Consider the following 27,576-nt stretch of genomic DNA (forward strand, 5'->3'; position numbering starts at 1 on the left):
TTTTGTGCTAATTTGATTAGCGCTTGCTCTACTTCTTCTTCTGTTTGTTTTTCTGGGGACATTACAGCGCCACACACAGGCCTGGCATATGCACTACAACATTAAACGAAGCTTCGAGGCACAGAATTTGCCGCGAAGCAACATTTTTGTAATCGAATTATTCGAATTACTCGACTAATCGTTTCAGCCCTATTAAAAAGCGAACACACGCAGCTGCAAGTATGAAACGAACACTGAAAAAGGCTGAGTACGTGCGCATTTCGGGCATATTTAAATGAAACAACACTGCAATACGCAGCTCTACGAATATGCCAATGTGAAAGGGGCTTAAATTTAGCTCAGTGACTGCAAGTGGGACAGGTATTGTTAAGAATCTATAAATTATTCGTTATTCAGTTCACATTGTGCCGGAGCTAGCTGGTGGTCGGAGATAACAGTTCTGACCACTTACCATGATGAAAACACGTTTGTTTTTGTCTCGTGAACACTCCGCTGAGGAAATGATTTTATTCTATTTACCCAGACTCACAACAAATCTGACAAAAGTAAGCACTTTTATGCACTATTTGAGTCATTTTGTGAATGCAGAAATGCACGGTCCTGTGTTAATAAACAAACACACCCCCGCGCACGCTCAATGTGGAAAACAAGATTAGCTGCCGAATCAGTGGGTCAGAGTCTGATGATTTAGCCAGACTGACAACAATTATGAGTAAAGTACTTTTATGCATTTTTGTGGTTTCTTGAGGCATTTTGTGAAGGCAGAAATGTGCTCTGACCTCAAAACGCACTTCTGTGACATAAACCTAATGCACCCTCTCTTCTTCTGTGGCATTTAATGGCAGCAGGCATCCTTATTGTTGCATTGTGCCATTTGCAACATTTACAGACATCACCCGACCAGAATCAAATGAATTCAAGCCCTTTCTAACCCGTTCTGATGCTCAAAAAAAGAAGTCTGACAACGTAAACAAAATGATCGGCTCAGCCATCGCTGTAGAGTTTGCTTGTTTGGGTCCAGAAAGAGATTTATCACGTGACGCGTTACGTCACAGCTATGCAACCGAATGATGAATGGGGGGGAAAAAAAAAAAAAAAAAACGACTGTGTGAATTAAACATTTAAACAGACAATTTTCTTTTCTTTCCCGCAACAACAGTCCCAGGAGTCATGATTAACATCTTTAAATGGTTAATACGCACCAATGGAAACAGCGTAACAGCACAACTGCAGTGTATTATTTTTGGGGAAAAAAAAATAGATATTTGATTGTATGGATCAATCTGTGGGAATTAAAATAAGAATCGATTTAAAATGGGTGAATTGATCTTTTCGACCCAGCACTAGCACAAAGTACTACTTTCATCCTGATGTTACTTGAGCACAAATTCCCCCTCAATACTATTCCTTGGTGGAGTTGGCAGTCTTGAAAGAAACATCTGGGGTCAATACCAGAGGGTTTCTCCTCTTCCCTGACCACAAAGCTTTTGAAACTTTTGCACTAAAATGCTACATTTTCTGGCTTACTACAGGTGAATATATTTAAATATAACCCACATACAATATTCCAATTTATATGGACTTAATTCTGTGAATAATTTTACAATATGTGTCATCTTAGCATACTCTGTAGTCATGAGATGACACGTTACGTTTTAAGGTTACGTTTCGTTATCTTAGTTCTCACGGGATAGGTAAGGTCTCGACCTTACAGATTATTGTATGACAGAGAAAAGCTGTTGTGATATGGCTCTCCAGAAGTCAACTAAATTCACGGTCATAGCTGGAACAGTTGCACAGTGACACAGATACTCAATGAAAGGCTACTAATCAAAACCTACAACAGCATGCAAACATTTAAAATCATTCTATAACAAACATCATTCAACTGTCTATTTGTGCCAATGGGCAGCATTACATTTCACCATTTGCCATCAATGTTACTGCAATGAAACAGACATGAATTTTCAGAATAGTGTTCAAGAGTCAGGGTGCTTTGCAGCCACATATTTCAGGCTTCATTTTTACTCGCCTCTTCTTTGCTCCACTTGACTTTACACTTGGTACCGTTCTTCTCTACTGTGTCTGAATCACTATCAACATGTACATTACTGTCTCCTTCCTTCATACTGAAAATAAAGATAAATTAGCATTAAAGCAGCAAAATCCAGACAGTAAACCAAATGTATCAAGCAGCAGTTTTAAAAAGCTTCTCAAGTCTCACTTGTTCACCTTAACCTTTGGCTGAGTAAAACCAGTGATAGTGACAATTTTGATATGTTTTTGGTTAAAAATATTATTCATTGTAAGGTTAAGCCTTTAACGTATACCTGTAATTTGTCATTAATGACTGGGAAATTTCATTTCAAAATGAAAATAGCTAAATTGTTGAAATCTGGTGACAAACATGTTTTTTTCAAATTATAGGCCAATCTCCCTCTTAAGGCCTGGTCCCACTGAGGAGGGGATTAATTGCGCATGAATTGAGTATACAAATGTTGGGCGCTTGTTGTCGTCCGCAACAAAAGTGGCCAAACATGACAGATGTCTCAATATGAATTACAGATATATTAATAATGTACCGCGAATATATGACAATCACAGATGTATAACGCATGTATTGAGCAAACGTATCGGACGCATTGCAATTATCAAGGTGGTACTACAGATGTATTGACAACGCATTGCACACGTGTTGCACATGCACAGCATCTGCATTGCGGTCATAAATGAAGTGCACTCGGGCCTTTCAGCATCACTATTCACACCAACACCACAGCCTCTGGAGCAATTGCTGGACTTGGACAAGTTGAATGGACAAGCAGTGCGCCCCCTTGGCTCACTGCCTCCGGGGGTATGGATGCGGGACCCGCAAAGAATCCAAGTCATGGCCACGGAGCTCTGCGGCTGCGGTTACCGAGACCATGCAGCGCGCTGCAGATTTTTCTGCAACAAGTCTATCGTTGCGCGCTGCCGGAGCGCTCCACATCAAAACAGCAAGCGTAGTCTCCGGACCTGTTGCCAGAGTTGTCCGCAGCTCCACACAGCAGACAGGGGGGCAGTGTGAGTGGCCCGCTGCGGTGCTTACCAAGCCCGCAGACTCAGTAAGCGCATCGGAGGCAGTGAGAGCAAAACAGAGCGAAACTGCGAGGCCGCGAAAGGTGAACCGTGTTATAGCGAAGGACCACTGTGTTCACATATTGCCCGCAAATCAGATGCAAAGCTTGCGTAATACAACAGCTTTATTCGTGGCCACTCTGTATGCAATTGCTACATCTTATTTTAGTCTGTGATGTGGATGTGATAGGCACGCTATATATCTGTTTTACACACTGTCCCAGTCCGCTGCCAAGCCGCAATACCCCGTCAGTTGCGGATATCAGTGGATAACGTCGAATATACAGCGCATAGATTGAGTACGTATTGTGTATGTATTAAGTATGTATGGAGTATGTAAAGCAGATGTCATCCGCAGCCAAAATTTTGTGCAGCTCAAAAATCCTGGCAACGGAAAAACATGCCTTTATTTACACATTATTCACTTTGCGTGTTTTTAGGAATCCGCTAGCTTAGCGTAGCTACTAGCTCTTAGCCGATTTAGCATGGCGGCTTCTCCTGTCTCTCCCGCACTTTTCTGCTCTGGGTGTGAAATGTTTAGTTATTCCTCGGCCTCCTTTAGCAGTAACGGTACTTGTAATAAGTGTAGCTTATTCGTAGCTTTGGAGGCCAGGCTGGGCGAATTGGAGACTCGGCTCCGCACCGTGGAAAATTCTACAGCTAGCCAGGCCCCTGTAGTCGGTGCAGACCAAGGTAGCTTAGCCGCCGTTAGTTCCCCCCTGGCAGATCCCGAGCAGCCGGGAAAGCAGGCTGACTGGGTGACTGTGAGGAGGAAGCGTAGCCCTAAACAGAAGCCCCGTGTACACCGCCAACCCGTTCACATTTATAACCGTTTTTCCCCACTCGACGACACACCCGCCGAGGATCAAACTCTGGTTATTGGCGACTCTGTTTTGAGAAATGTGAAGTTAGCGACACCAGCAACCATAGTCAATTGTCTTCCGGGGGCCAGAGCAGGCGACATTGAAGGAAATTTGAAACCGCTGGCTAAGGCTAAGCGTAAATTTGGTAAGATTGTAATTCACGTCGGCAGTAATGACACCCGGTTACGCCAATCGGAGGTCACTAAAATTAACATTAAATCGGTGTGTAACTTTGCAAAAACAATGTCGGACTCTGTAGTTTTCTCTGGGCCCCTCCCCAATCGGACCGGGAGTGACATGTTTAGCCGCATGTTCTCCTTGAATTGCTGGCTGTCTGAGTGGTGTCCAAAAAATGAGGTGGGCTTCATAGATAATTGGCAAAGCTTCTGGGGAAAACCTGGTCTTGTTAGGAGAGACGGCATCCATCCCACTTTGGATGGAGCAGCTCTCATTTCTAGAAATCTGGCCAATTTTCTTAAATCCTCCAAACCGTGACTATCCAGGGTTGGGACCAGGAAGCAGAGTTGTAGTCTTACACACCTCTCTGCAGCTTCTCTCCCCCTGCCATCCCCTCATTACCCCATCCCCGTAGAGACGGTGCCTGCTCCCAGACTACCAATAACCAGCAAAAATCTATTTAAGCATAAAAATTCAAAAAGAAAAAATAATATAGCACCTTCAACTGCACCACAGACTAAAACAGTTAAATGTGGTCTATTAAACATTAGGTCTCTCTCTTCTAAGTCCCTGTTGGTAAATGATATAATAATTGATCAACATATTGATTTATTCTGCCTAACAGAAACCTGGTTACAGCAGGATGAATATGTTAGTTTAAATGAGTCAACACCCCCGAGTCACACTAACTGTCAGAATGCTCGTAGCACGGGCCGGGGCGGAGGATTAGCAGCAATCTTCCATTCCAGCTTATTAATTAATCAAAAACCCAGACAGAGCTTTAATTCATTTGAAAGCTTGTCTCTTAGTCTTGTCCATCCAAATTGGAAGTCCCAAAAACCAGTTTTATTTGTTATTATCTATCGTCCACCTGGTCGTTACTGTGAGTTTCTCTGTGCATTTTCAGACCTTTTGTCTGACTTAGTGCTTAGCTCAGATAAGATAATTATAGTGGGCGATTTTAACATCCACACAGATGCTGAGAATGACAGCCTCAACACTGCATTTAATCTATTATTAGACTCTATTGGCTTTGCTCAAAAAGTAAATGAGTCCACCCACCACTTTAATCATATCTTAGATCTTGTTCTGACTTATGGTATGGAAATAGAAGACTTAACAGTATTCCCTGAAAACTCCCTTCTGTCTGATCATTTCTTAATAACATTTACATTTACTCTGATGGACTACCCAGCAGTAGGGAATAAGTTTCATTACACTAGAAGTCTTTCAGAAAGCGCTGTAACTAGGTTTAAGGATATGATTCCTTTTTTATGTTCTCTAATGCCATATAACAACACAGTGCAGAGTAGCTACCTAAACTCTGTAAGGGAGATAGAGTATCTCGTCAATAGTTTTACATCCTCATTGAAGACAACTTTGGATGCTGTAGCTCCTCTGAAAAAGAGAGCTTTAAATCAGAAGTGTCTGACTCCGTGGTATAACTCACAAACTCGTAGCTTAAAGCAGATAACCCGTAAGTTGGAGAGGAAATGGCGTCTCACTAATTTAGAAGATCTTCACTTAGCCTGGAAAAAGAGTCTGTTGCTCTATAAAAAAAGCCCTCCGTAAAGCTAGGACATCTTTCTACTCATCACTAATTGAAGAAAATAAGAACAACCCCAGGTTTCTTTTCAGCACTGTAGCCAGGCTGACAAAGAGTCAGAGCTCTATTGAGCTGAGTATTCCATTAACTTTAACTAGTAATGACTTCATGACTTTCTTTGCTAACAAAATTGTAACTATTAGAGAAAAAATTACTCATAACCATCCCAAAGACGTATCGTTATCTTTGGCTGCTTTCAGTGATGCCGGTATTTGGTTAGACTCTTTCTCTCCGATTGTTCTGTCTGAGTTATTTTCATTAGTTACTTCATCCAAACCATCAACATGTTTATTAGACCCCATTCCTACCAGGCTGCTCAAGGAAGCCCTACCATTATTTAATGCTTCGATCTTAAATATGATCAATCTATCTTTGTTAGTTGGCTATGTACCACAGGCTTTTAAGGTGGCAGTAATTAAACCATTACTTAAAAAGCCATCACTTGACCCAGCTATCTTAGCTAATTATAGGCCAATCTCCAACCTTCCTTTTCTCTCAAAAATTCTTGAAAGGGTAGTTGTAAAACAGCTAACTGATCATCTGCAGAGGAATGGTCTATTTGAAGAGTTTCAGTCAGGTTTTAGAATTCATCATAGTACAGAAACAGCATTAGTGAAGGTTACAAATGATCTTCTTATGGCCTCGGACAGTGGACTCATCTCTGTGCTTGTTCTGTTAGACCTCAGTGCTGCTTTTGATACTGTTGACCATAAAATTTTATTACAGAGATTACAGCATGCCATAGGTATTAAAGGCACTGCGCTGCGGTGGTTTGAATCATATTTGTCTAATAGATTACAATTTGTTCATGTAAATGGGGAATCTTCTTCACAGACTAAAGTTAATTATTGAGTTCCACAAGGTTCTGTGCTAGGACCAATTTTATTCACTTTATATATGCTTCCCTTAGGCAGTATTATTAGACGGTATTGCTTAAATTTTCATTGTTACGCAGATGATACCCAGCTTTATCTATCCATGAAGCCAGAGGACACACACCAATTAGCTAAACTGCAGGATTGTCTTACAGACATAAAGACATGGATGACCTCTAATTTCCTGCTTTTAAACTCAGATAAAACTGAAGTTATTGTACTTGGCCCCACAAATCTTAGAAACATGGTGTCTAACCAGATCCTTACTCTGGATGGCATTACCCTGACCTCTAGTAATACTGTGAGAAATCTTGGAGTCATTTTTGATCAGGATATGTCATTCAAAGCGCATATTAAACAAATATGTAGGACTGCTTTTTTGCATTTACGCAATATCTCTAAAATCAGAAAGGTCTTGTCTCAGAGTGATGCTGAAAAACTAATTCATGCATTTATTTCCTCTAGGCTGGACTATTGTAATTCATTATTATCAGGTTGTCCTAAAAGTTCCCTAAAAAGCCTTCAGTTAATTCAAAATGCTGCAGCTAGAGTACTGACGGGGACTAGAAGGAGAGAGCATATCTCACCCATATTGGCCTCTCTTCATTGGCTTCCTGTTAATTCTAGAATAGAATTTAAAATTCTTCTTCTTACTTATAAGGTTTTGAATAATCAGGTCCCATCTTATCTTAGGGACCTCGTAGTACCATATCACCCCAATAGAGCGCTTCGCTCTCAGACTGCAGGCTTACTTGTAGTTCCTAGGGTTTGTAAGAGTAGAATGGGAGGCAGAGCCTTCAGCTTTCAGGCTCCTCTCCTGTGGAACCAGCTCCCAATTCAGATCAGGGAGACAGACACCCTCTCTACTTTTAAGATTAGGCTTAAAACTTTCCTTTTTGCTAAAGCTTATAGTTAGGGCTGGATCAGGTGACCCTGAACCATCCCTTAGTTATGCTGCTATAGACGTAGACTGCTGGGGGGTTCCCATGATGCACTGTTTCTTTCTCTTTTTGCTCTGTATGCACCACTCTGCATTTAATCATTAGTGATCGATCTCTGCTCCCCTCCACAGCATGTCTTTTTCCTGGTTCTCTCCCTCAGCCCCAACCAGTCCCAGCAGAAGACTGCCCCTCCCTGAGCCTGGTTCTGCTGGAGGTTTCTTCCTGTTAAAAGGGAGTTTTTCCTTCCCACTGTAGCCAAGTGCTTGCTCACAGGGGGTCGTTTTTGACCGTTGGGGTTTTACATAATTATTGTATGGCCTTGCCTTACAATATAAAGCGCCTTGGGGCAACTGTTTGTTGTGATTTGGCGCTATATAAAAAAATTGATTGATTGATTGATTGATGCCTTTGCGGATAATTGCAGATGTGTGTGGTCGTCAGCCGACTCATACAAGCATGTTTCACGGATACTGCAGATGTTTAGCAAATATGAACCAATTCTGTGCGCAAATCATATGCAAATCATCCTAAACACCAGTGGGACTGGGCCTTTACCACAATTTTCTGAAATTGTGGAAAAGGTATTTGTAATGAGGGTAAATGATTTCTTAGCTAAACATCATATCCTTAGTGAGCAGCAATACGGTTTTAGAAAAAAATTGTACTACTTCATTGGCTGTAATGGATTTCGTTGAACAAATTTCCAATGCAATTGAGAATAGGCATTATACTGTAGGGATTTTTTTTTTATTTACAGAAAGCATTTGATATTATCATGCTTTGCTATTGGACAAATTACAGAAGTATGGTATCAGGGGACTGGCACATGATTGAATAAAGAGGGTAGTACCACAATAGTTAACAGTGTGTCCAAATTGTTGGGTCAAATTCTGAGTTCTTGAAGATTACATGTGGGATGCCCCAGGGTTCAGTCCTTGGGCCATTGCTGTTTCTTTTGCACATTAATGATATGCATTTGGTTTCCAAGTCCACAAGTTGTATTTTATTTGCTGATGATACAACTGTTATGCAGTGGGGAGCATTTGGGAAAGCTCCTTGACATGATGGAGAATAAATTACAGAAGTTTAAACGGTCTGATTCAAACAAATTATCACTCATTTTGGTAAAACTAAGTGTATCATATTTGGTAATAAGCCCAGAAACTTAAGCAGAAATGTATTATTACATGATATTGAAATTGTAACATAAAAAATTTCTTGGTGTTTATATTGAGGACAAATTAAGACAGAAAGCACATAATTATGTTAAATCTAAAATGTCTAAAGTCACTGCAATTCTGCATAAAACACAAAACTTCCTCTCCCAACATTCTTTGGCCATTTTGTAACATACATCACTTGTTCCATATATGACATATTGTGTTGAGGTTTGGGGAAACACATGTATACTCAACAAAAATATAAACGCAACACTTTTGGTTTTGCTCCCATTTTGTATGAGATGAACTCAAAGATCTAAAACTTTTTCCACATACACAATATCACCATTTCCCTCAAATATTGTTCACAAACCAGTCTAAATCTGTGATAGTGAGCACTTCTCCTTTGCTGAGATAATCCATCCCACCTCACAGGTGTGCCATATCAAGATGCTGATTAGACACCATGATTAGTGCACAGGTGTGCCTTAGACTGCCCACAATAAAAGGCCACTCTGAAAGGTGCAGTTTTATCACACAGCACAATGCCACAGATGTCGCAAGATTTGAGGGAGCATGCAATTGGCATGCTGACAGCAGGAATGTCAACCAGAGCTGTTGCTCTTGTATTGAATGTTCATGTCTCTACCATAAGCCGTCTCCAAAGGCGTTTCAGAGAATTTGGCAGTACATCCAACCAGCCTCACAACCGCAGACCACGTGTAACCACACCAGCCCAGGACCTCCACATCCAGCATATTCACCTCCAAGATCGTCTGAGACCAGCCACTCGGACAGCTGCTGAAACAATCGGTTTGCATAACCAAAGAATTTCTGCACAAACTGTCAGAAACCATCTCAGGGAAGCTCATCTGCATGCTCGTCGTCCTCATCGGGGTCTCGACCTGACTCCAGTTCGTCATTGTAACCGACTTGAGTGGGCAAATGCTCACATTCGCTGGTGTTTGGCACATTGGAGAGGTGTTCTCTTCACGGATGATGCAAAGGAGATGTGTTGCACTGCATGAGGCAAATGGTGGTCACACCAGATACTGACTGGTATCCCCCCCCATGAAACAAAACTGCACCTTTCAGAGTGGCCTTTTATTGTGGACAGTCTAAGGCACACCTGTGCACTAATCATGGTGTCTAATCAGCATCTTGGTATGGCACACCTGTGAGGTGGGATGGATTATCTCAGCAAAGGAGAAGTGCTCACTATCACAGATTTAGACTGGTTTGTGAACAATATTTGAGGGAAATGGTGATATTGTGTATGTGGAAAAAGTTTTAGATCTTTGAGTTCATCTCATACAAAATGGGAGCAAAACCAAAAGTGTTGCGTTTATATTTTTGTTGAGTATAGAACTAATACTAACCCAATATTTCTGTTGCAAAAGAAGCTGTAAGAATTATCAGTAATAAGTCATATCATGAGCCAATTAATCCCTTATTTCCTTGTTTACAATTTTTAAAATTGGACTTGGTTGATTACATCACAATACAAATTATGTATAAAGTCAAATATAAACGTCTGCCTCAACATGTCCAGGATATGTTCAAAATGAACCACTCCAGCTACAACTTCAGAGGGACATTATTATTTGAGAAACTAAAGATCCAAACTACTGTTAAAAGTCATTGTGTTTCTGTTAAAGGGGTTAATATTTGGAATAATTGTCCTGACAATATTAAATTACTTGGTACCTTAGTTGGATTTAAAAGGCTTTACAAAAATAATATAATTACCCGCTATAGCTTGAAGAATTAGGTTTACCATTTTGTTGTTGTGCTTGGGTTTGTGCACTGTTGCTCGTTTGGTTCTGTTTTGAAATTCTGGTGCACTGACTGAGTTGTATTGTTTGTGCACATTTCTTCTGTATTGTTATGAGTGACATAAATTCGTATATATTCGTATGTATATGCAGGAGAGGGGATGGTCTAGTGGTTAAGGCGTTGGGCTTGAGACCAGAAGATCCTCAGTTCAAATCCCAGCCTGACTGGAAAATCACTAAGGGCCCTTGGGTCTTTAATCCCCTACTGCTCCCAGTGTGTAGTGAGCACCTTGTATGGCAGCACCCTGACATCGGGGTGAATGTGAGGCATTATTTGTAAAGCGCTTTGAGCGCCTGATGCAGATGGAAAAGCGCTATATAAATGCAGTCCATTTTTACCATTTATAGCACTGTGAGGCGTCCCCCACCAGAGTTCTTCAGGGAGGGTGCAAGGAATGGGTATGGAGAACTGGTTCTTTTTGAGAATTGTTAAGAAATGATTTGATCCACTGATATCAATAGCCTTTTTGCTTAATGATTCCGTCATCAGTTGCTCAGAGTGGCCGTTGTTTTTGAGGGTGTTTTATCAGGAAAATGATGTTTTTTCTTTTCAGAAGTGGTTAAGTCCGCTTCTTAAGCCCTCTCAAAGCCATTTGAAAATGTCAATCATGAGTCACTTTTGTGCAGATTAAAGTCACTTTATTACAAGCAGACAAACAAGCAGTCAAATGCGCCGGTCTGCTCTGTGTCAGCCTGATTCAGTCAGATCTCAGAAGCTAAGCAGTGCAGGATCTGGTTAGTACTTGGATGGGAGACCTCTTCGGAACAGCAGCAGCTGTGTGTGTTTCTCCAGGTAAAACTGGAGTTGCATCAGGAAGGGCATCCGGTGTAAAATTGTGCCAAATACCGATGTGGATCTGGCTGTATCCGCTGTGGCGACCCCGAACAATACGGGAGCAGCCGAATGAACAACAACAACAACAAACAAGCTGTTAAATAAAATATTCAGAATAATTCCTCACAAATTTCAGAGCACATAAAAATACTGAAAAAAAGGCACATCACACCTGTGAATAATGTGTAGAAACAATTAGATCCAATTAGTAACCAGAACTAGAGGTGGATTACATCACGTTTGCCTGCAGGGCCAGCAGCCCAACGTCACATAGGGGTGAAAGCACGGTGAACACCGCAATTAGATTTTTATATGGTGAAAATAAATTTAGGACCTCAATGTTTCTTTTCAGCTAAAAAATAATCCCAAGTGATTAACCTAACATGATATACTACTCATGTTGCATAATATATGAAAGTTTCAGTTACCAGTGGCCCTTTTTTTGTTTGTGCATATCGTGTTTGATTCCTATGAGAAGAATCTTCAGATGGCAGCAGTTATTTACTGTGTCCTCAGCCCTTCAGCAGTGACCACTGCTCGACGTCCCAGCATGCACTGTGGCAGCAGCCATTTTGGCTGGAAGCATGTGCTTTGCCGTTACTCTTTTTCTTAGTTTTCAACAGCACTTGGTCCAAAGGCCTGGCAAATAATCATTTATGTGCTAATTTAACTTATTTTGCTACTCAAGTAAAGGTCTCATGGTTGTTTAATCAAATCAATAGGAAAAAGCAATTAATTTATAAATTATTTGCCAAAATGCCAGTTCTAAGATACCTGTTCAAATGACTGTTCATTACATCAACAACTGTTTTTGGATCATTTTTATGGCTTTTATGGGGAAAAAAAAACAACTGAAGTTTAGCAAATACTTTCTCCTTCTGTTAATGTACTTATACAGTTGAAAAATGTAAAAACTAGAGTTATTTTGTAAATAATACACAGGAGTGCAAGCCTAAATGTATATGTCTGTCCATTAGGTCAACACAAATGTGTAAATGGCCTTCTGACTGATATTCAAGCATCTGTTTTGTCAAAAATATAGTACCCCTCACATATTTTGAGATATTTAGATCATACTTATGTTTATTAGTTACAAAAGCAGAGTTAGTAACAGTATGACATTTCTGTTTAATATGCAAACAAAAAAAAATACATTGGTATTTGATGTATATAACTGATATTTCCAAGTCACTGAAGCATCTTGTTCACCATGTCTCACTCAGAAGATGCTATTCCTCTTCAAGTATGGCTTACGCAGCCATACTCAGGGGAGTCGGACTGGGGGGGTAAAGGGTACTATGTACCCTGGGCCCAGAGCATTGTGGGGGGGGGGGGGGGGGGGGGGGCACAAAAAACTGGCATTAAATACATTTTTGTGTTGCATGTTATTAATGTCCATACAATTCATGTTGTAAAAGAATTAGAATGAATGTATAAATGTTGCAAAACATAATTCTGCTCTAACAATAATATTGAAAGATCTCTGAGGGCCCTTCCCACCCCTGCACAGTTGTACAATGGTTTAGTCCAGGCGCACAGGCGACACCCCCCCACCCCCCACCCCCGCCAAACGGGATTTCACAGAAAGAGGAGGTGTTTAGTAGTGCTGAAACAACTAATTGATTTATTCGATTATTAAAATAGGTGTCAACTAATTTAGTCATCAATTAGTTGTTAAATAACTGTTTTACCGCAAATGTTTTGTTTCTTCCATATAAATCAACCGTTTCTGCAGCGCAGCTTTGCTTTGAACCTTGAACCAATCGAAGCAGTGATTCGCAGATGGTGCTTTGTTGATTCATTCAATCAATCAATTTTATTTATATAGCGCCAAATCACAACAAACAGTTGCCCCAAGGCGCTTTATATTGTAAGGCAAGGCCATACAATAATTACGTAAAAACCCCAACGGTCAAAACGACCCCCTGTGAGCAAGCACTTGGCGACAGTGGGAAGGAAAAACTCCCTTTTAACAGGAAGAAACCTCCAGCAGAACCAGGCTCAGGGAGGGGCAGTCTTCTGCTGGGACTGGTTGGGGCTGAGGGAGAGAACCAGGAAAAAGACATGCTGTGGAGGGGAGCAGAGATCAATCACTAATGATTAAATGCAGAGTGGTGCATACAGAGCAAAAGGAGAAAGAAACACTCAGTGCATCATGGGAACCCCCCAGCAGTCTAAGTCTATAGCCTAATCTTAAAAGTAGAGAGGGTGTCTGTCTCCCTGATCTGAATTGGGAGCTGGTTCCACAGGAGAGGAGCCTGAAAGCTGAAGGCTCTGCCTCCCATTCTACTCTTACAAACCCTAGGAACTACAAGTAAGCCTGCAGTCTGAGAGCGAAGCGCTCTATTGGGGTGATATGGTACTATGAGGTCCCTAAGATAAGATGGGACCTGATTATTCAAAACCTTATAAGTAAGAAGAAGAATTTTAAATTCTATTCTAGAATTAACAGGAAGCCAATGAAGAGAGGCCAATATGGGTGAGATATGCTCTCTCCTTCTAGTCCCTGTCAGTACTCTAGCTGCAGCATTTTGAATTAACTGAAGGCTTTTCAGGGAACTTTTAGGACAACCTGATAATAACATATTTGTTTAATATGCGCATTGAATGACATATCCTGATCAAAAATGAATTAGTTTTTCAGCATCACTCTGAGACAAGACCTTTCTAATTTTAGAGATATTGCGCAAATGCAAAAAAACAGTCCTACATATTTGCTTAATATGCGCATTGAAGGACATATCCTGATCAAAAATGACTCCAAGATTTCTCACAGTATTACTGGAGGTCAGGGTAATGCCATCCAGAGTAAGGATCTGGTTAGACACCATGTTTCTAAGATTTGTGGGGCCAAGTACAATAACTTCAGTTTTATCTGAGTTTAAAAGCAGGAAATTAGAGGTCATCCATGTCTTTGTTTGTAAGACAATCCTGCAGTTTAGCTAACTGGTGTGTGTCCTCTGGCTTCATGGATAGATAAAGCTGGGTATCATCTGCGTAACAATGAAAATTTAAGCAATGCCGTCTAATAATAGTGCCTAAGGGAAGCATGTATAAAGTGAATAAAATTGGTCCTAGCACAGAACCTTGTGGAACTCCATAATTAACCTTAGTCTGTGAAGAAGATTCCCCATTTACATGAACAAATTGTAATCTATTAGATAAATATGATTCAAGCCACCACAGCGCAGTGCCTTTAATACCTATGGCATGCTCTAATCTCTGTAATAAAATTTTATGGTCAACAGTATCAAAAGCAGCACTGAGGTCTAACAGAACAAGCACAGAGATGAGTCCACTGTCCGAGGCCATAAGAAGATAATTTGTAACCTTCATTAATGCTGTTTCTGTACTATGATGAATTCTAAAACCTGACTGAAACTCTTCAAATAGACCATTCCTCTGCAGATGATCAGTTAGCTGTTTTACAACTACCCTTTCAAGAATTTTTGAGAGAAAAGGAAGGTTGGAGATTGGCCTATAATTAGCTAAGATAGCTGGGTCAAGTGATGGCTTTTTAAGTAATGGTTTATGGTAATGATTCAGGGTTTTATTTTGCTTAATCTTAATTTTTCCCCACTAAAACCCCAAAGAGCATATGTCTGTGAGTAACATTTACCTTTTTATGTTAATCTGACCTGTTATGGTCTTCTGAAACAGTTGAGAGATGTATTTTATAACTTAAAAACGGGACCGATGCTAACGCGTTAGCTTGTCTATGGCGTTTTCAATTTTAAAGTTAGCATTAAGCTGTTGCAGGTGTCAGCACATTTGTTTTCTGTATAATAATTCATGGCTTGGCGTTTGTTGTCGTAAAAGAGTCAAATGTATTACAAATTGTAATATTTTATTCATTTATTTTTATTTATATATCAATAATAATAGATGGTGGAAGCTGAAGGAGGAAGACTGTTGTGTGAAATTTAGCAAGCAGGTGAGAGAAGCACTAGTTGGAGGGGAAGCAATTTTGGACAACTGGAAAAGTACTGCAGATGTGGTGAGGGAGACAGCTAGGGCAGTACTGGGTATGACATCTGGACAGTGGAAGGAAGACAAGGAGACTTGGTGGAATGAAGAGGTCCAGGAAAGCATAAGGAGAAAGAGGTTGGCGAAAAAGTTTTGGGATAGTCGGAGAGATGAAGAAAGTAGACAAGAGTACAAGGAGATGCGGCGTAAGGCGAGAAGAGAAGTGGCAAAAGCAAAGGAAAAGGCATATTGCGAGCTGTACAAGAAGTTGAATAGTAAGGAAGGAGAAAAGGACTTGTACCGATTGACCAGACAAAGGGACAGAGCTGGAAAGGATGTGCAGCAGGTTAGGGTGGTAAAAGATGCACATGGTAATGTGCTGACAAGTGAGGAGTGTGTGCTGAGAAGGTGGAGGGAATATTTTGAAGAGTTGATGAATAAAGAAAATGAGCAAGAGAAAAGGCTGGATGATGTGGTGAGAGTAAATCAGGAAGTAAAAGAGATTAGCAAGGAAGAAGTGAGGGCTGCTATGAAGAGGATGAAGAGTGGAAAGGCAGTTGGTCCAGATGACATTCCAATGGAGGCATGGAAATCGCTAGGAGAGATGGCAGTAGAGTTTCTAACCAGATTGTTTAATAAAATCTTGGAAAGTGAGAGGATGCCTGAGGAGTGGAGACGAAGTGTGCTGGTTCCTATTTTCAAGAACAAGGGTGATGTGCAGAGCTGCAGTAACTACAGAGGCATAAAGCTGATCAGCCACAGCATGAAGTTATGGGAAAGAGTAGTAGAAGCTAGGCTTAGAAAACAGGTGAAGATCTGTGAGCAGCAATATGGCTTCATGCCGAGAAAGAGCACTACAGATGCAATGTTTGCTCTGAGAATACTGTTGGAAAAGTACAGAGAAGGACAGAAAGAGTTACATTGTGTGTTTGTGGACTTAGAAAAAGCATATGACAGGGTGCCAAGAGAAGAGCTGTGGTATTGTATGAGGAAGTCTGGAGTGGCAGAGAAGTATGTTAGGGTAGTGCAGGACATGTACAAGAATAGTGTGACAGCGGTGAGATGCGCAGTCGGAATGACAAGACTCATTCAAGGTGGAGGTGGGATTACACCAAGGATCAGCTCTGAGTCCTTTCTTGTTTGCAGTGGTGATGGACAGGTTGACAGATGAGATCAGACAGGAGTCCCCATGGACTATGATGTTTGCAGATGACATTGTGATCTGTAGTGAGAGTAGAGAGCAAGTTGAGTCTAGTCTGGAGAAGTGGAGATATGCTTTGGAGAGAAGGGGAATGAAAGTCAGTAGAAGCAAGACTGAGTACATGTGTGTGAATGAGAGGGAGCCCAGTGGAATAGTGCAGTTACAAGGAGTAGAAGTGGTGAAAGTAGATGAGTTTAAATATTTGGGGTCAACTGTTCAAAGCAATGGAGAGTGTGGTAGAGAGGTGAAGAAGAGAGTGCAGGCAGGGTGGAGTGGGTGGAGAAAGGTGACAGGAGTGATTTGTGACGGAAGAATATCAGCAAGAGTGAAGGGGAAAATTTACAAAACAGTAGTGAGACCAGCTATGTTGTATGGTTTAGAGACAGTGGCACTAACAAAAAGACAGGAGGCAGAGCTGGAGGTGGCACAGCTGAAGATGTTGAGATTCTCTTTGGGAGTGACAAGAATGGACAAGATTAGGAATGAACATATCAGAGGGACAGCTCAGGTGGGACGGTTTGGAGACAAAGTCAGAGAGGTGAGATTGAGATGGTTTGGACATGTGCAGAGGGACCCAGGGTATATAGGGAGAAGGATGCTGAGGATGGAGCCACCAGGCAGGAGGAGAAGAGGGAGACCAAAGAGGAAGTTCATGGATGTGCTGAGAGAGGACATGCAGGTGGTTGGTGTGACAGAGGAAGATAGAGAGGACAGGGTGAGATGGAAACGATTGATCTGCTGTGGCGACCCCTAACGGGAACAGCCGAAAGACAAAGAAGAATAATAATAATAGTAGAAACAACAATAATAGTAATAATAACTAATAATGCCACAATACAGTTTAAGAGAAACGGACAAAAATAATCTGATAAAACAAAACATTCATACTACTACTTGGCTTCAATATGGCTAGTACCTAGGGCCCAGAATTTGGTGCTACGCCCCTGGCCATACTGGAGGGGAACATCCACATTGCATGAATGGCAAATGACTGAATCTTATGTTTAGCAGGTGTGCTCTTTCACTTTATTCATGACTGTTTGCACAAATTATAAAAAATTAAACACCTGCCTTAAATAAACACAGAGCAGAGTAGCTACCTAAACTCTGTAAGGGAGTTAGAGTATCTTGTCAATAGTTTTACATCCTCATTGAAGACAACTTTGGATGCTGTAGCTCCTCTGAAAAAGAGAGCTTTAAATCAGAAGTGTCTGACTCCGTGGTATAACTCACAAACTCGTAGCTTAAAGCAGATAACCCGTAAGTTGGAGAGGAAATGGCGTCTCACTAATTTAGAAGATCTTCACTTAGCCTGGAAAAAGAGTTTGTTGCTCTATAAGAAAGCCCTTCGTGAAGCTAGGACATCTTTCTACTCATCACTAATTGAAGAAAATAAGAACAACCCCAGGTTTCTTTTCAGCACTGTAGCCAGGCTGACAAAGAGTCAGAGCTCTATTGAGCTGAGTATTCCATTAACTTTAACTAGTAATGACTTCATGACTTTCTTTGCTAACAAAATTTTGACTATTAGAGAAAAAATTACTCATAACCATCCCAAAGATGTATCGTTATCTTTGGCTGCTTTCAGTGATGCCGGTATTTGGTTAGACTCTTTCTCTCCGATTGTTCTGTCTGAGTTATTTTCATTAGTTACTTCATCCAAACCATCAACATGCTTATTAGACCCCATTCCTGCCAGGCTGCTCAAGGAAGTCCTACCATTATTTAATGCTTCAATCTTAAATATGATCAATCTATCTTTGTTAGTTGGTTATGTACCACAGGCCTTTAAGGTGGCAGTAATTAAACCATTACTTAAAAAGCCATCACTTGACCCAGCTATCTTAGCTAATTATAGGCCAATCTCCAACCTTCCTTTTCTCTCAAAGATTCTTGAGAGGGTCGTTGTAAAACAGCTAACTGATCACCTGCAGAGGAATGGTCTATTTGAAGAGTTTCAGTCAGGTTTTAGAATTCATCATAGTACAGAAACAGCATTAGTGAAGGTTACAAATGATCTTCTTATGGCTTCGGACAGTGGACTTATCTCTGTGCTTGTTCTGTTGGACCTCAGTGCTGCTTTTGATACTGTTGACCATAAAATTTTATTACAGAGATTAGAGCATGTCATAGGTATTAAAGGCATTGCGCTGCGGTGGTTTGAATCATATTTGTCTAATAGATTACAGTTTGTTCATGTAAATGGGGAATCTTCTTCACAGACTAAAGTTAATTATGGAGTTCCACAAGGTTCTGTGCTAGGACCAATTTTATTCACTTTATACATGCTTCCCTTGGGCAGTATTATTAGACGGTATTGCTTAAATTTTCATTGTTACGCAGATGATACCCAGCTTTATCTATCCATGAAGCCAGAGGATACGCACCAATTAGCTAAACTGCAGGATTGTCTTACAGACATAAAGACATGGATGACCTCTAATTTCCTGCTTTTAAACTCAGATAAAACTGAAGTTATTGTACTTGGCCCCACAAATCTTAGAAGCATGGTGTCTAACCAGATCGTTACTCTGGATGGCATTTCCCTGATCTCTAGTAATACTGTGAGAAATCTTGGAGTTATTTTTGATCAGGATATGTCATTCAAAGCGCATATTAAACAAATATGTAGGACTGCCTTTTTGCATTTACGCAATATCTCTAAAATCAGAAAGGTCTTGTCTCAGAGTGATGCTGAAAAACTAATTCATGCATTTGTTTCCTCTAGGCTGGACTATTGTAATTCATTATTATCAGGTTGTCCTAAAAGTTCCCTAAAAAGCCTTCAGTTGGTTCAGAATGCTGCAGCTAGAGTACTGACGGGGACTAGCAGGAGAGAGCATATCTCACCCGTGTTGGCCTCCCTTCATTGGCTTCCTGTTAATGCTAGAATAGAATTTAAAATTCTTCTTCTTACTTATAAGGTTTTGAATAATCAGGTCCCATCTTATCTTAGGGACCTCGTAGTACCATATTACCCCATTAGAGCGCTTCGCTCTCAGACTGCGGGCTTACTTGTAGTTCCTAGGGTTTGTAAGAGTAGAATGGGAGGCAGAGCCTTCAGCTTTCAGGCTCCTCTCCTGTGGAACCAGCTCCCAATTCAGATCAGGGAGACAGATACCCTCTCTACTTTTAAGATTAGGCTTAAAACTTTCCTTTTCGCTAAGGCTTATAGTTAGGGCTGGATCGGGTGACCCTGGACCATCCCTTGGTTATGTTGCTTTAGACGTAGACTGTGTTTCATAATTATTGTATGGCCTTGCCTTGCAATGTGGAGCGCCTTGGGGCAACTGTTTGTTGTGATTTGGCGCTATACAAGAAAAAAGTTGATTGATTGATTGATTGAAATAAGCGGCGATCATGATGTGCATTAAAAAGATTACATTTGGTCGAGTCACTCTTTTCTCCGAAGTCCGCTGCGGAGTGGTACCTTAAAATCTTAAAGCCTGATTTATGCTTCTGCAACTCCGTGCCATGCGTGACAGTTTCAAAGTTCACCGCTGCGTCTTTATTAGGGGTGTCTGAAAAAAATCGATTCACGTCTGAATTGCGATTCTTATTTAAGCAGCGGCTTCCATACTACAGCGTCCCCACGAGGGGTGTGGGTGGTCCGGCGTGCTTAAAACACTTTTGAGCTGCAGAGTTCAGTGGCTGTAGCTTAGCATGGCAGACAAAGAGCTAATTCAGCCAGCACCATCTTTGCTGAAGGCAAATGTTTGGGCGCGTTTTGGATTTTATTATTTGCTGCGTAAGAAGGAGCTTGACATGACTTATGCAGTGTGCAAAATCTGCAAAATGAAAGTCAAGTACTTCAAAAACACTTCAAATCTGCAAGCCCACATGCTACGCCATCACCCGGAGCTAAAAGAGGGGAGCAGCGGTATCTGCCGACTACTGACCAGCGCTTCGCTAAACTGCCAGCCAACTCCGAACGAGCAAAGCAGATAAGCAACTTCAATCAATCAATCAATCAATTTTATTTATATAGCGCCAAATCACAACAAACAGTTGCCCCAAGGCGCTTTATATTGTAAGGCAAGGCCATACAATAATTACGTAAAAACCCCAACGGTCAAAACGACCCCCTGTGAGCAAGCACTTGGCGACAGTGGGACGGAAAAACTCCCTTTTAACAGGAAGAAACCTCCAGCAGAACCAGGCTCAGGGAGGGGCAGTCTTCTGCTGGGACTGGTTGGGGCTGAGGGAGAGAACCAGGAAAAAGACATGCTGTGGAGGGGAGCAGAGATCAATCACTAATGATTAAATGCAGAGTGGTGCATACACAGCAAAAAGAGAAAGAAACACTCAGTGCATCATGGGAACCCCCCAGCAGTCTAAGTCTATAGCAGCATAACTAAGGGATGGTTCAGGGTCACCTGATCCAGCCCTAACTATAAGCTTTAGCAAAAAGGAAAGTTTTAAGCCTAATCTTAAAAGTAGAGAGGGTGTCTGTCTCCCTGATCTGAATTGGGAGCTGGTTCCACAGGAGAGGAGCCTGAAAGCTGAAGGCTCTGCTCCCATTCTAGTCATACAAACCCTAGGAACTACAACTAAGCCTGCAATCTGAGAGGGAAGCGCTCTATTGGGGTGATAGGGTACTATGAGGTCCCTAAGATAAGATGGGACCTGATTATTCAAAACCTTATAAGCAAGAAGAAGAATTTTAAATTCTATTCTAGAATTAACAGGAAGCCAATGAAGAGAGGCAAATAACTTCACAGAGAATCACTTGATTAACCTTGTAAAGCTGCATTTTCTTAAACATAAACATTTTTTAAGTAATATAACTATTTCTCAGAGCTCTTTGAATCGAAGATCGATTCTGAATTGAATCGTCACCCCAAGAATCAGAATCGAATTGAATCGTGAGTTTTTGTACGATTCACATCCCTAGTCTTTATGCTATAGTTTTGGATTATGCTTTTTCTGGATTAATTTGTCCCTCAATGGGCTCTTCATTCTACAATCACCAACCTCCAAATCAATGTTAAGTTGTACAAGTTCCTCCATGAATTGTGGGTCATTTGAGCGTCTTATTCCAACTTTGTTTTGTGAAGTTTGTCATATTTGCAGGCTTTTCTGCCAAACGTATTTGATCCTTGATTGAAATGCAGTCGGTGTGCGCACTGCAAAAACTTTCAAAATATGACGGAAGACGAAGGAATGAAAACGTAAAAGTGACAAATCACAGCCTATTGCTGTGTCCAAATTAGCAGGTGCACGTCAGACTGCGGGTCCCGTGTCTGAGCACAGTTTGAAAAAAATAAACAGCTGGGCTTGTAATCACGGAAATACGGTACCCACTTTCCTGGAATCGGCAAGTGTCAGTGCTGAACTTTAATTTCATACCTGTTAATGGATGCGTCCAGACTGCTTTGTCGGTATATACTAAGGGTTTTTAATGGAAATGCAATGCAGTCAGACAGGACGTTTTGTCTGATGTGAGTGAAAATCCATTGTACAAAAGCCATTATAAACGGTGTTTATTACATGGAAAACCATACAAAAGCATTCAGGCTTTTGTTTTTGTCGGGTGAGTGCAAATATCTGGTTTATACAATGATGGTTTAGATGAGTTTTATTGAAGTTACCCTGGCTTTTATTAACGAGAGGTCATCAGTAACCCGACTGATGACCACATTCTGCACCCATCCAGCTGCGAAGAAACTGTAGGCATCCAAACTTTTGTATGCCTTCAGGGCTTCTCCTGTGTAGGGTGATGGAGTGTTGATAAAGTAGTTGAAAACATCTGGATATCGCACGGCTGGCTTCCACTCAAAATCAATAAAATTGGTGAATTTTTCAAGGGAAATATTATAGGGCTCCACGTAGATTCTCTGCATTTTCTCTAAATACCTCTTCTTCAGGATTGAGCACTTTTGCTATTATCGTACAAATTAGCTTGGTCGTCCACGACAATCCAGCATCGGCCATGCTGTGGTGTACACAGAGCTTGCCGTTCAATGTAGCTGTGTACACAAAACCAGTGACATCAGTGCACATTGTCTATTGCCTAAGAAAGTGGAGGGGGCGTTTACCATGCTTTCACCCACTATCACTAGTAACTACCACCTATCATTAAGGAGCGACAGAGTTCAGACAGTCTGAATGAGGTACAGTGGAGCCCACAGACTACAGAGTAGTATAAACTGAACTGAAGTCAGAATAAATGTGCCAAAGCTGTAGTGCTGTTGAGGTCTTTTTGTTTGTTTTTTTTTTATTAAACAGCCACTCATTTCAGTTTCTGAGCTAAGTTACCTGTTGTTTTGAATTAGCCCTTGTGCATATCTGCATTTTTTCTTTTGAATCAATGTCAGGCTAATCAACATTCCTTGTGGATTTCCACCAGTTAGGCACAGTGGATAGTTTGGCATCATTTGTTGTTGAACCATTGTCATACCCAAAAAGATATACCTAGAGGGAGCGTTTTCCGCCATCTTGGTTTATTTTGTTTGAGCAAGCAGCCAGTTGACATCACTGTGCCTTTCTCTACTCTGACTGCCTGTCACCATGTGCTTCCCAACACCCCTCCCACAAATCAGGGAAAGTCGCTACGTGATCTATTACAGTCGTGCCAAAGAAAATTATTTTATGACTTAAATCTTAAAAAGCCCAGTGGCCGTACACCTTTAAGTTTATGTGTTTCCAAAACCAAAAAATGACTAAGGTCAGCAACATACTCCATCTGGACGTCTATGTACATCACCAGGAAAAGCATAAATACAATAAAAAATAAATAATAGTGAAAAGGGCATGACCCAACAAACCTCTTAAGTTTATGACTCTGACACTGTGACAGCTGCACCAGTCCCCTGTGCCAATTGATGAGGCGTCTCCCCACAAAGAGCCCATCTTACATCAGCAGTGTGGCAGAAACGTTTTGCAGTTTTTCTTGTTGTGATCCACTTTTCATTGTTGCTGATGTCTTCTGCACATCAATGAAAGAAGAAGAGAAGGATCTTATTTAATGCGGGTAGCCAACAAAAGCACTTATGTCATTTCCAGAAGGGCCCATGGCACATGTCTCTCCTCCTCCCCAGCACAACTGGTCAAAGTACCATTTGGGAGAATAGACGGGATTAGGAAGCAAATCCAGCGTCAGGGTCTCAGCACTGCCCTAGTCTGAGTGATCCTCTACACTAGTCTGCACATCTGCGAACCCGGTGTCGCAGTCTGATCGGCCCCCCTGCTTTCACTGCGCATGCGTCATGTCAAAGCTTTAGCAGCGATTAACAGATTATCACCTCGTTTCTGCTTAAAACTGACATTACAATCATAAACTTAAATCAAAGGGAAAAATATTAACCATCAATGGTTAATAATAACATTATTCCCTTTGATCGAGACTGACTCAGAGCCAGTCTCAGACGCGCTGGTGTCACACTCTGATTAGTTACCCCATCTTTTATTATGAAATAATGTTGAATTTATGTGGGAATAATTGTTGTACAAATGCTTCAGACTCTGTCGCTGAGACATGATGACTGGAGTACGGTAAACAAGGCGATAATAGCGAATTGCTGCTGACCCCCTGAAATGAGGCATATGCAGTGAAGGCAGGGGGACTGATCATAAGGGGGGGACCGTTCTGAGTGCAACACCAGATCACCGGCATCCCAGTCCAATGTGAAAACCATTACGCCACCACCCCCATGCCACAAATGGAAGAAACAATATCAATCAAATTCACCATGGGCTTGGGGCCCATGTATAGTGATTGCACACTCAGCCAATCACTACAGACTAGAAAGGTATAAATCCTCTGGAGTCCTTCAAACAGGCTGTTGCTGCCTTCACGATGGTGGAGGTTTGCAATCATGTGTTTTCAGCCAATTTTCAAGCCTATAAATTCCGTTCAAGCATTTGAAAACAGCACAATGCACCCCTGTCATTATTGTATACGTCGCTTAAGGCTTAAAGCCTTTGAAACAATCCCTGTAAAAGCCTTAACTTTTACAGTCCGCTAATGCTACTGTATACGAAATTCAATGGGAGCAGTGTGAGTGTGGTAGCTGGGATTTTTGCCCCCGTTTGACCCACGCATGCGCAGATGCGATGCGCACTTCGCTTATTATTTGATTGGGGGGAGGAGAAGGGGGGGGCTAAATGAGTGTCGAGTTTTTCTTTTTTAATTCAGTGTGCACTAGAGCTTCTCTCCTGAATGCCGAAATTTAACACATTAGCCTAAACTGCAAGAATATGAGATTAAGCAAGAATGAAAATACCAGTCCTAGTTCCAAAACTGATGGTTAACTAAAAACTCGTGATTCAAAGTTTTACCCTAAAATGCAGATGTTATAAAAATGAACATCAGTGTGACCTAAAACAAAAAAAATACAAATACAAATGAGTACTTTTCATAACCGATATAGCTTTTTTAAGTTTCTTCACTTAGAGCAAATTGAAAAAACTCAAAAAGTCACCACAGATCACCTGTGTTGTAAAGAGCAAACACAGGTAAGACAACAGTCACATGACAGAACATGATGATAATATCAAAATTCAACTTTAAAACATTTTTGGCCATGCACAGAAAGCCTTTGCCTGCCCCCCAGCGAACATGCTGTCTGAGCTAAATGCCCTCACTCATGCTAACATTAGCTGCTGCAAACCACAACTTAGCTCGACATAATTGTAACGCGTTTAAATAAAGAAACAATGCGACACCGCGGCTCTCGCGCCAAAATGGTTACGATTACATGACCGAAAACACGCTTTAAACAAAATAACTTACATTTCAACTTGGCTTTAAGTTGGTGTTAGTTTAGCTAACTCGGCTAACAGCCCTCGTGAACGCACTCTCCAGACAAACGTTAGGAGAATGTTTATGCATCGTATAGCGCCCCCACCGGCGACTCTGAGCAACTTCGACAAACAACGCCGAAAAGATGAGACGTTCACGGCCGCGTCACTTCTTTGACTTACAGTCGGTGTTACACATCGTTCTGTCTCCCGTCACATTCAGTGACTTAGAATTTGAGAGATTTCTGTTAATATGCGAAAACGTGAGCAAATTTCACACTTTCTATAGAAAACTCATTTTCTCTACTTTTTGTGGTAAAATTTTATTTTTAAATGCAGCATTCATTGAAGCTGTGGGTTCTGATTTTCATCTGCTCAAAAACGTTATCAAAGTTCATTATTAATAGAAGTCTTAATAAAAGGGAGGTGAGGATGTGTCCTGGTCGTCTTCCAGGCACATCCAATTGGGAGAAATAAGACTCTTGAAAGACCCAGGAGGACATACTTCCCAGCTGGCTTGGAAACACATCGATCCTCCAAGACTAGTTAGGGGGCTTGGTCAAGGATAGGGAAGTGTGGGATGAGCTGCATGGCTTGCTGCTACCACATTCAGTGACACATCTCCACATACACGGAGAAATGAGCAGTCTTGAACCTAAAATGTTTTGCTCTGGAAACAAGCGCTATAATTGCTTGGCCACCACCTATTCAGGCCCAGAGAAGCCTACTAATGAATGAATGAATGAACAAGAGCAATCAGAGATTTCTGACATTTGCCAGTCCAGATCCCAATCACCAAAATTCATTGGAGTCTTCCATGCCCTAATATCTATCTGTGGTGCAAATTTGGTGAGAATCTGTGACACAGTTTTGATGTAATTCTTCAAAGCCCATATAAAGTGAAATCTTGATCCAGAATCCTTATCCAGATCACCAACAAAATTCAATGGAGTCTTTCATTCCCTAATATCTATCTGTGGTGCAAATTTGGTGAGAATCTGTGCAGTATTTTTGAGGTAATCCTACAAAGCCTATATCAAGTGATATCTTTATCCAGAATCCAGATGTGGATCATGAACAAAATTCAATGGAGTCTTCCATACTCTAATATCCATCTGTGGTACAAATTTGGTGAGAATCTGTGATGTAGTTTTGATGTAATCCTTCACGGCCTATATAAAGTGAAATCATAATCCAAATCCGGATCCGGATCACCTCCAAAATTCAGTGAAGTCTTCCATACCCTAATATCTATCTGTGGTGCAAATTTGGTGAGAATCTGTGAAGTAGTTTAAACGTAATCCTTCAAAGCCTTTATAAAGTAAAATCTTGATCCAGAATCTGTATCCGGATCACCTCCAAAATTCAGTGGTGTCTTCCATGCCCTAATATCTATCTGTGGTGTAAATTTGGTCAGAATCTGTGAAGTAGTTTAAACGTAATCCTTCAAAGCCTTTATAAAGTAAAATCTTGATCCAGAATCTGTATCCGGATCACCTCCAAAATTCAGTGGAGTCTTCCATGCCCTAATATCTATCTGTGGTGCAAATTTGGTGAGAATCTGTGAAGTAATTTTACATAATTCTTCAAAGCCCAGATAAAGTGAAATCTTGATCCAGAATCTAGATCCGGATCACCTCCAAAATTCAGTGGAGTCTTCCATGCCCTAATATCTATCTGTGGTGCAAATTTGGTGAGAATCTGTGATGTAGTTTTGATGTAATCCTTCACAGTCTATAAAGTGAAATATTGATCCAGAATCTGGATCTGGATCACCTCCCAAATTCAGTGGTCTTCCATGCCCTGTTATCTATCTGTGGTGTAAATTTGGTGATAATCCGTGAAAACACACACACACACACACACACACACACACACACACACACACACACACACACACACACACACACACACACACACACACACACTAATATCACGCAGAATGTGTCATGAAGAGTCCGTCATTCATCCTGACCATGTGCTGTTATTCATTCTGACCACGTGGTGGAGCAAGTCTGCAGGAAATCAGCAGTCAATAGTCACTTTTTCATCTCAGCTGCATTTATTAATATTGGATTAATAAGTCACCACTTTATAATACTGATAAAAACTGACCCTTACTTGATATGAGACATGCGTTTGTGTTAGAAACAGAAAAATGTAGTTTACGTAATTCTTCAAAGCCCATATAAAGTGAAATCTTGATCAGAATCTGGATCCGGATCACCTCCAAAATTCAGTGGAGTCTTCCATGCCAT

The 27,576-nt window shown here is 41.1% G+C and overlaps 1 protein-coding gene across 2 annotated transcripts in view; it reads right to left on the reverse strand.

Annotated features, from left to right (window-relative positions):
• The window catches only part of mybl2a (v-myb avian myeloblastosis viral oncogene homolog-like 2a), a 143,890-nt gene extending 118,444 nt beyond the window's left edge, over positions 1–25,446 (reverse strand). The window contains exons 1-3 of one of the 2 annotated variants that reach the window (XM_034171712.1): positions 25,311–25,446; positions 23,344–23,504; positions 2,033–2,129 (exon numbers count right to left, since the gene is read on the reverse strand). In XM_034171712.1, coding sequence (XP_034027603.1) covers positions 2,033–2,128 — 96 coding nt within the window. In that variant the 5' untranslated portion in view covers position 2,129; positions 23,344–23,504; positions 25,311–25,446. The remainder of the gene's footprint in view (positions 1–2,032; positions 2,130–23,343; positions 23,505–25,310) is intronic. The other variant, XM_034171713.1, reaches the window with a different exon arrangement.
• Between the last annotated feature and the right edge of the window lie 2,130 nt (positions 25,447–27,576).

Source organism: Thalassophryne amazonica, chromosome 6, assembly GCF_902500255.1.
Source record: "Thalassophryne amazonica chromosome 6, fThaAma1.1, whole genome shotgun sequence".
In the NCBI taxonomy this organism is placed as follows: domain Eukaryota; kingdom Metazoa; phylum Chordata; class Actinopteri; order Batrachoidiformes; family Batrachoididae; genus Thalassophryne; species Thalassophryne amazonica.